This window comes from Strigops habroptila, chromosome 8, assembly GCF_004027225.2.
Source record: "Strigops habroptila isolate Jane chromosome 8, bStrHab1.2.pri, whole genome shotgun sequence".
Taxonomy (NCBI): domain Eukaryota; kingdom Metazoa; phylum Chordata; class Aves; order Psittaciformes; family Psittacidae; genus Strigops; species Strigops habroptila.
The window spans coordinates 2,838,683-2,848,454 of record NC_044284.2 but is presented as its reverse complement, the minus strand read 5'-3'; the positions used below and the strand labels follow the sequence as shown (position 1 = coordinate 2,848,454).

General features: G+C 51.2%; 1 protein-coding gene across 2 annotated transcripts; it reads right to left on the bottom strand.

The window, feature by feature from the left end:
- Positions 1 to 4,072: 4,072 nt before the first annotated feature.
- LOC115612255 (protein BCAP-like) lies at positions 4,073 to 9,350 on the bottom strand. 2 transcript variants are annotated; one of them, XM_030496306.1, is made up of 4 exons: positions 9,004 to 9,350; positions 8,756 to 8,918; positions 7,376 to 7,501; positions 4,073 to 5,388 (listed from the first exon to the last, which is right to left on the bottom strand). In XM_030496306.1, the coding sequence occupies exons 2-4, from the start codon at positions 8,903 to 8,905 to the stop codon at positions 5,260 to 5,262; spliced, it is 405 nt and encodes a 134-aa protein (XP_030352166.1). In that variant the 5' UTR covers positions 8,906 to 8,918; positions 9,004 to 9,350; the 3' UTR covers positions 4,073 to 5,259. The 2 variants fall into 2 exon arrangements, with proteins under 2 accessions (XP_030352166.1, XP_030352167.1); XM_030496307.1 differs by having other exon boundaries at positions 5,282 to 5,383.
- Positions 9,351 to 9,772: the final 422 nt, after the last annotated feature.

Below are 9,772 nucleotides of genomic sequence, written 5' to 3'. Positions count from 1 at the left end.
GCTCTCAGGGTGTCAGTCCTTCACTGATACAGCTGAACCGGAGCCCCGGGGCCGGGGCAGAGCCCCCAGCGGGTGCTTGGGGATGGGGGGCACGGGGCGATGCTCCCCCTGGCAGCGAGGAGCCGGCTCGGCCCAGGCTGCTCCCGCAGCCCCGGCACCAGTCCCTGAAGCTCCCTGTGGGCAAAGCCTCTCTGGGAAGCACCATCGGGTGCCCCAGGTTCCCCCAGTGCGAACGTCCAGACCCTGCTGCGAAGCCTCAGGGGCCCCGACCGAAAGCTGGTGCTGATGTTGGGGCTCAGAAACAGCCCAAGTCCTGCCTCTTGCTGCTCAGCACCAGAAACCAAGTCCTGCCCTTTGGGGGCTCAAAACCACACTCCCAGGGCCAGTTTTGGGAGCTTGACACCAGGCTCATTGGCGGGCTCTAACACAAAAAACCCCGCTAAGTACTGCAGTTTGAGGGCTCATATGGCCAGATTTAGGGCTCAGAGACTAAGTCCTGTGTTTTGGGGGCTCGGTGCAGGGCTCATGAACAGAGACTAAGTGCTGCATTGGAGGACTTAGCACTGGGCTCAGGTGGCCAGTGTTTCATCTGAGAAACAGAGACCGAGTCCTGCATTTTGGGGCACACAATGAGAATAAATGCTGTGTTTTGGGGGATTGAAAAGTGGGCTCATGGGGCTGCTGTTAGAGCTGAGAAATGGAGACCAAGTGCTGTGTGTTGGAGCCCGTGCAGAGGCTGATGTGGCTCATGGTAGGGCTCAGGCACCGAGACCAAGTGCTGCATTTGGGTGCTGGGCACCAGGGTCCCTCGGCCTGCTTTGGGGCTCCCCAGGAGAGCCCAGTGCTGCATTTGGGGGCTTGGACCAGAGCCCAAGCGCCGCGTTTGGTGCCGGCAGCCGGGTCCTGTGGCTGGAGCTGAGCCAAGCACCGAGACCAAGAGCTGCGCTTCGGTGCCCGGAGCAGGGTCCGGGTCCTGCCGGCCGGGGCCTGCCCCAGACACCGGGGTTTGGGGGCTCAGGAAGGGTTTGGGGGGGGACGGTGGGACCTGGCGGGGGTGGTGCACGGGCCCCCTCTGGAGGGGGGGTTCCCCAGTGCCGGGGCGCCGGCCCGCACCAGCCTGAATTCAGCACATGAGATGATGGTCTCTGGGGCGAAAGGTGCTTTTCACAGTGTGCTTGGGTCCAACTCTTGCTTTACTGCAGGTGCAGAACCAGTGCCCGGGGCTGCACAGGGAGCAGCTGTGGCAGGTCCTGTTCATCTGCACGTCCTGACAGTGACAGATTGATGGCCTGGCCACAGGCCCGGCTCCCTTCAACAGGCACAAGCTGTAACTGGCTGGGGCTGGAGATGGACACGAGCTGCAGCCGCAGCGGAACCGGAGCCATCCAGGGGCTGGGCCTGAGAAACAGGAGGGCAGAAACAGAGACCTGAGGCTGCAGCGAGCCCGAGCCAGGAATGAGCTGGAGCTGCAAAAGATGGAGCTGTTGGGGGGGCAGAAACCACTGCCCTGGAGCTGCAAATGGGCCGCAGCCACGACGGCCGGGAGCTGAACCCAGAACCAAAACTGAGCTGGAGGTGTCCAGGAGCTGTGTCTGAACCAGCACACACAACCACCAAATCCAAACCCCAAACTCAACATCCAAACCCAAAATCAAACAAACCAACCCAAAGTCAAACCCAAACCCAACCCAAAGTCAAACCCAAACCCAACCTCAAAACTCCCCACACACACCCAGAAAGGGGGGCCCAAGCCCTCAACCGGGAGCCATGTCCAAGCTGTTTCTTGGGGCCTCGCACCCAACACGCTGTGTCTGGGGCTCCTCTGCCCATCCCTGTGCAGGGGCAGCCGTGGCACCGGCAGCTCCTGGCAGCGACTGGGAGCTCGAACTGTTCAGAGCTGTCTGGGAGCTGGAGCTGAGCCCGGATCAGGAACCAGCGGGAGCTGCAACGGAGCAGGAGCTGGGCCTGAGGGACACACCAGCACACACACCAACCCAAATCCGGGTCAAACAAGCAACATCAAAACAAGCAAAACAAAACCCAAACCCAACCCAAAAACGAACCCAAAAGCAAACCAGGGCCCAAACCCCCAACCCGTGCCCATGTCTTCCTCCCCCATGGCTTCCTTGCCCCGGGGGAACCCGCTGCCCGCGGCCTCCCCGCACTCCCCGCTCCGGGCGCTCCCCGGCCCCGGCAGAGCCCGCGCCGGGCTGGAGGGTCCGTGCTCCCGGCAGCCGCTGCCGGAGGGAGCCGGGAGCAGGAGGCAGCCGGGGAGGAGGAAACCCGCAGCCAAGGCAGGACCCGGCGGCAGCTGCGGAGGAGCCGGGCGGGGGGACAGGTGCGGGCAGTTGAGCGACTTCGGCTGCTCCGCGACGCCGGGCACCAACGAGTTGCAGCTGCCCCGGTCTCTGCGCCCGCTCCTCGGAGACCCCCGGGGCCGGTTGGACCCGCGGGACTCGGCAGGACTCGGCGGGACTCGGCCGACCAATCAGCGGCTGCCGGGGGGGTGGTGCGGGAGCGGTGCGGTGCCGCCTCCTAGCGGAGGGGAAGAATGGCAGCACAGGGGTGTCGCCCCCTAGCGGAGGGGAGGAATGGCAGTAGCGGTGTCGCCCCCTAGCGGAGGGAGAGTAGGACAGCGGCGCCCCCTAGCGGAGGGAGGGCATCACAGCTGTGGCGCCCCCTAGCGGAGGGGTGGGGGGCAGCACAGCGGCACCCTCTAGTGGCCGAAGGGCAGCACAGTTGTGGGGCCCCCTAGCGGAGGGAGGGTAGCACAGAGGCGCCCCCTAGCGGAGGGAGCGTAGCACAGTTGTGGGGCCCCCTAGCGGAGGGAGGGTAGCACATAGGCGCCCACGAGCGTGGGGGGGTAGTACAGTTGTGGCACCCCCCCTAGCGGAGGGAGGGCAGCACAGCGATGTCGCCCCCTAGTGGAGGGAGGGCAGCACAGTTGTGGTGCCCCCCAGAGGGGGGTGGGGGTGGTGCAGCACAGCAGCCCCACCCGCCCACCCCCCCACCCCCCCCCCCGTGGCTGAAGGGCAGCACAGTTGTGGCGCCCCCTAGCGAAGGGAGGGTAACACAGAGGCGCCCCCTAGCGGGGGGAGGGTAGCACAATTGTGGCGCCCCCTAGCGGGGGGGGGGGGGCAGCACAGTTGTGGCGCCCCCTAGCGGAGGAAGGGTAGCACATAGGCGCCCCCTAGCGGGGGGGGGGGGCAGTACATTTGTGGCCCCCCCTAGTGGAGGAAGGGCGGCACAGTGATGTCGCCCCCTAGTGGAGGGCAGAGCAGAGTGATGGCGCCCCCTAGCGGAGGGAGGGCAGCACAGAAGTGGCGCCCCCTAGCGGAGGGAGGGTAGCACAGAGGCGCCCCCTAGCGGGGGGAGAGTAGCACAATTGTGGCGCCCCCTAGCGGGGGGGCAGCACAGTTGTGGCGCCCCCTAGTGGAGGAAGGGCAGCACAGTGATGTCGCCCCCTAGTGGAGGGCAGAGCAGTGTGATGGCGCCCCCTAGCGGAGGGAGGGCAGCACAGATGCGCCCCCTATCGGAGGGCAGAGCAGTGTGTTGTCGCCCCCTAGCGGAGGGAGGGCAGCACAGAAGTGGCGCCCCCTAGCGGAGGGAGGGCAGCACAGTGATGTCACCCCCTAGTGGAGAGCAGAGCAGAGTGATGGCGCCCCCTAGCGGAGCACGGGCAGCTCAGCGGAGTCGCCCCCTAGCGGATCGGGGGGCAGCACAGCGGTGCCTGCGGCTGTGGGGGGGCAATGGTGGGGGTGGGAGCAGGGAGGTGCTGCGGGAACATCGCAGCATTCCAGGCACATGGAATAGGGGTTGTATGGAACAGCAGAGAGCAAGGTGCGTGTTCCTCGGGGGAACAACACCTCCCATGAGTCAGGGTCCCTGTGGGCAAGGGGCTCGTGTCTCAGGGGGTGGGTTTTAGTATCACCGTGCACCAAGTTCCTGCAGGCTAAAAGGCAGGTGCTGTCCCTCTGTGTATCATCCATCAATGAAGAGCATAAAATTGCCCATGAGGAGCTTTTAAATACATTTCATGGATTCAACACTTTATTGCTGGAATCTTTTCTTCATATTTGATGACTTTCAGAAAGGTTTTGCTATTTTCAAAGTAGCACAAGCAGAAGTAAATGAACACAAACATGGGTCTAAGTGTGTGCGTGTAATACGAAAACCCCCAAATTTAACAGAAATATTTACTACTGTGTGTCATATACAATAATATATACAATAATACTTTCATGTTTTACAAGTGCCCCCAAGCAGCTCATTAGCACAGGTCAGTATTTGTCGCGATGGACAAGTATTGCAAGGAAAGAAGAACACATCAACATTCTGCACATTAGAACTAACAAGGAAATCCTACGTTTAACGAACAGGTTGTGTCTGTGCATGAAGTAACTTACATTTTCAGTCAAAAAGCAGACAAATACACATTCCAAATTGCTTGTTTTTACCTGAAAGTTACACTACTTCTTGACAAACATCTCGCAGCATGTTTCTATAAAAACACTTGCTCGCTCAGAGCTGGGTTTTGTGTCAGCCCTGTGTCAGCTGCACAGTTACACGTGTGCAACCTGGGAGTTGAGTCCGTCTTACTTCAGCGCCCAGCAGCTCTTGTACACAAACACTTCAGCACCCGACTAGAGCCGTGTCGCTGTGAAAGGGTCCATCAGCACAGTCAGCGCTTAAACTCCATCTGTATCTAAAACACTTTCCTACTTCTGTTTTAAACTATCACTATAGCGTGCTCCAGATCATAATGGGATGTGGGACGGCACAGCCTTGTGATGGCATCCATCTCCTGCAGAGCAGCAGTGAGTGCTGTACTGGTGCTGAGCGACAGGGAAAAGAAAGGAAGGGAACCTAATGCTCCTTAAAGTTTTGCCTGTCTTAATAGGATAGACATCACTGTCTTGGGCAACCACATTTCTACAGTTACAGACGTGTCATGTCTGATAAATATCATTTAATTATTAATCACTAAAATAGGCGAAGTGCTGCGCAACCCACCCATGGCTGCTCTTTTCCCCCACTGACCTGAAAGGCAACCTGTGATCATCTGTATTTACCATGGGCTGGACGGACACACACAAGACTTCAGAGCACAGGAGCTAACACGCCGTGAATGCACAGAGCACAGCCAGCTCTGTGCACAGCCCGCGCTCACACCCCTCACTGCTGGGCTGCAGCCTGCCCTGCCTGCAGCAACACTTAGAGCCAAACCTTGGGAAGCTGCTTTGCACTGAAACACAGAATTCAGCCAAACGTTACTATGTACGAAGCTTTCAAGAACTGCAGGTAATTCTGCATGCTCTGGTTCCTGTTCTCTGACTTCTGAAGGCTGTTCTGCAGCTCTTTCAAATGCACTTCATGGTGCTTTCTGTTCTAAAGGGAAAAACAAAGAGAAATGTAATGAACTTACAAGCAAAACACGAATCAACCAAATAATCATGTAAGACAACTGGTCCCTAATGGTTATAAGTGTTATTTACCTGCAACAGGTTTCAGGGGCGCCACAAAACTGAAGGTTTGCAAAAAGACCACAAAATATCAAAGCTTTATTTATGCTCAGTCAGGGCCAAAATGGATGTGTTTGAGTGGGCTGATGGTCAGGAAAAGGCCTGGGAATGTAAAAACTAACCAACTTCCCGAATTTTTGTCATGAGAGACTCGTGGCAGCTTAAATCCATCCCGGACTCGACGCTCCCTCTCACATTGATTTCTCAAGGAAACATCTGCTGTTGAGATTTGATGCAACGTGATTTTTGCTGCCCATGGCTCCTGCTATAAAGCAGGTGGCTGACAGCAGCCCTGCCTGCTCAGCGGCTCCATCCCTGGGCACACCGTAGGTTGTGTGTTACACACCTACTGCAGATATTCAGGTATTTACTGTTATGTCTGTTACAGATTTCAGAGCTGGTTGGTTAAAATAAATTCATTTTTAAAGAAATGGAATTACAGCTTCAGATTTAAATCCAGCCTTAGGAAACAATAATCAGCTCAGAATGAATAACTGAATAAAGTTACCTTCACAGTCCTCTTTTTTCCCAGTTTCACTACAACATCAGGAATAAGGCCATTTCATCATTTCCCATAATGCATCCTCAGTTATGTGTAAATGTAATTGGAATAAAAAGCATCTACTTCACCTAGAACAGTTCTCTCAGACATAAATACCTTTCACATTTATATTTTACCTGCAAACTTCAAATGGAAACCATCTGAAAACATACTGGGAGCTTTCCTGGGACAAAATACAAGACAATTTCTTTTCTATTTTACTTTGACATAGCAAGAAATTCCTATGGAAGAATATCTGAAGCAGAATAAAACACCAGCCAATGATTTTGTTTTAAGAACACTTTTGTCTTAGGGTAAATGCAGACATTAAGTTGCACTTGATACAGATAAGAATTAGTGAAGGCATCTTGAATTCAGAACCACATCTCTGACGTCTTATTTAAATCTTGACTAGAGTTTGCATTTTGTTGGCTTGAATTTCATCTTGAATGCTGCAAGTCAGAATACAGAATATTGCTTTTGGAAGTCTAGGAGAGTGGCAGGAAACCTTTTCAGTGTCTTCTATATTCATTTTAAATGGCTTCATAGCTTGTTCTTGCTGATCACAGGACACATCTCTAACTGAATCAAAGCTTTGGTTAAAGCATTTGATTTGCCATCGCTGGTCTGGAGAATTCAGCCGTGTGTGATCTTTTGTTAACAGAAAATGTGCCGAAATTTTCTGGGTTAGATGAAACAATGAAACAGATTCCTTTGTTTATTTTCAGAGAATATTACTCACCCAAAACACCTTCTCAGAGTGTGGCTTTGCTGAATAGGTCAGTAACAACATATAAACGTGGGCATTTAAAGGCTCGATGCTTTGAAAAATGAGAACATCTCCTCTGTTACTAACTGTGTTTCTGTGCAACATCAGTGTGTAAGATAAAAGCTTCTCACAAATTCCAGTTAGATCAGAATCTTGTCACCAAATCAGGAAAAACTAAAAAGATACCACTATGTCATCATGGAACTATCATGCATTTACTAAAATCTAGGTGTGTTTGCTCAACATGATTAATCTGGGAAGGAAATTACAACTTCATACATACTCTTTGATTTCCGCCTTGCTGGGAAAACTGGATTGAAGAAGAGATGTAAACTCGATGTTACTCGAGTGATTTAGTTGGCCTGGGCATCCTGTAAGTCTATTAGAAACGCCAATACACAAAGTATATTGCCAGATTGAATTCATTTGCTTCCCCACAAGTGTGTATCAATTTCACCGCAGTGTGATTTTCAGCAAGAGGAACTTTGACTGTAAGTGGTGATGCAGTAACTCCTTGAGTCGCAACCAGCATTATTTACTCACGTGGTGAAACACACAGAGGAGTTGGTTTCTCTGTTCTTGCCCCTCTCTCAGTTCAGCTTCAAGAACCAGCATTTTTGTCCGAAGGGCTTGTTCTCTGCATGACGTTTTTTCCAGTTCCTCAGCCACCTGTAAGGGTAATGAGAGAGAAATGATGTAGATTCATTTCAAACCCAAACCGAATTATTTTCTTATACCTGAGCATTAATAGCTCCACTGCCTATCCTGACATCTAATAGAATCATAGAATGGTTTGGGTTGGAAAGGACCTTAAGATCAGCCAGTTCCAACCCCTGCCATGGGCAGGGATGCCTCCCACTAAACCATGTCACCCAAGCCCCTGTGTCCAACCTGGCCTTGAACACTGCCAGGGATGGGGCAGCCACAGCTTCTCCGGGCACCCTGTGCCAGCGCCTCAGCACCCTCACAGGGAAGAGCTTCTGCCTTAGATCTAACCTGAACTTCCCCTGGTTCAGTTTGAACCCATCACCCCTTGTCCTATCGCTCCAGCCCCTGATGCAGAGTCCCTCCCCAGCATCCTTGTAGCCCCCTTCAGACACTGCTCCATGTCCTTCTGACGCTGGGGACACCAGCACCGCACACAGTGCCACAAGTGGGGGGTTATTCCCCATACACAGAACAAACTAAACAAACCTTGGAAATATTCTAGCTAAATCTGAAAGAAATTTCAATTTGGATAAAACATAAGGAGGGAGGAGCTATTACTTTTGTAACTCGTTTGTAAGTTAAGCCAAAGTTGTTATTTTTTTCAAAACCAAATCAACATCCTCAGGCAGTGCTGAGAAAATTCAGATCATTCATTTCCACATCAAGTGATCAACATTTCAACATCGGGGAAAGAAATGACAATTTCATCCATATTTTCTGATTAAACAAATAACTGCAATCTCACTTCCTCTTCCATTTGATTTACTGTTTGCATCCTTCCTACGAATAACAAATTTCTGCTGACTACTGGAAGTGAGCAAAGCCTTCCTCTAAAGTGAGAACTTCACAGTGAAGTTCTTGGGGGCTGCCTCTTTCAAAGAAAATCAGGAAAAAATAAGATGTTGTTCAGAGGCTTTTCTGTGGGATTTAATATTAGGTGGTTAAAGCATTTTCATTTGTCATTAAAAAACACGATGGTGAAATGTTTGTCCTCTGAACTTTGCCATTAATTTCAACAGGATCCGAATTCCACAGAGCAATTGAGTTGTACAATCCATATTTAAACATGCCAAAATTCCCAGTCACTTTTTAGTACTGCTCTCCTCATGTAAAACAATCTTGTCCCATCTTTTCTTCTCAAGCACGTTTGGTTTTAATGCTATTTTTAACTAAAAATGGCAAACAAGCCGAAGAGATGTATTAAATCATCAATACCATTTTTCTCCCTTCTTCCAAAGCCGATTCCAGTTGTCTGGTTAATCCCTCATATTCTGCAATTTTCTCTTCAAGCTGCAATTGACTGCACTGCAGACTCTCATCTTCTTTTCTGAGCTGACAAGCGAGTTCTTTATTCTGAAATTCCATCTTTTCTAATTGCCTTTATGCAGAACAGATCAATGCAGTGTCATTCACTCCAGCAGACAGTGCAGGAATTAATTGCAGTCAGATTTTTAAACAGTTACCTTTTAAGATCTTCATATTTCTTCTCAATGTTACAGTTTTCTTCTTCTAAGCAAAGACTGCCCACAGAAGTTACTCCATATTCCTCCTGCGAAAATGACAATTCGTTTTTAGTTGGAGACCTAGACACAGGGTATCACAGAGTACAATAAGTTGCCTGTTAAACTCCAACTGAACGATTCAACTGTAATTCCAAGTAAACACTATATTATATTCGAGTAAAGATTATCTTGTGTTTAAAACAAATCAAATGCCACCAAAGGAGCAGACTCAAACTTTATGTGAACACTTTAAGACTGAAACCCTGCTGTGTAACAAAGTGAAGCCCTCACAAAACCCACATGCTGCTCGTGCAGCCTTGTGCGTTAGGGGCTGGCTTGCCTCCTTCTGAACTTTGACTCTTAAGCTTTAGATCCCAGCAGAAGTCAGTTCCCTCACACTACAGCCATGGGAAGCATAAAAATAATAGCACATATTTATATACGGTGTAGGACTGGCAAAGAATGTCACAAAGTAGTGAGTATCAGAGAAAACAATCAGGTTCATCTCAGAAGTGGAAGCAAGCAAGAAGTCAAACTGTCTTCCCTCGCCCAGCACCCAGACTGACACACTTTGACATGTTTCCTTTTAAATCCCATTGACAGTAACGGTGATTGCTCTTGCTAGCACACATCAACAGAAAAGGAGCAATAACCAGCCACATCAGCAGCCTGCTGCACCTCCACCCTTCACTGGGCTACCTCCAGCACTTCCACCCAGTAACTTGAGCTA

Bases quoted from the DNA above. Each gene is read 5' to 3' on its own strand.
- LOC115612255 (XM_030496306.1), bottom strand. From the start codon at position 8,905: ATGGAATTTCAGAATAAAGAACTCGCTTGTCAGCTCAGAAAAGAAGAT. The intron at 7,502-8,755 runs GTATTGATGATT...TTACCCTTACAG, and splicing joins TGGAAGAAGGGAGAAAAATG to GTGGCTGAGGAACTGGAAAA. The intron at 5,389-7,375 runs GTGAGTAAATAA...TTTTCCCTTTAG, and splicing joins TCCTCTGTGTGTTTCACCAC to AACAGAAAGCACCATGAAGT.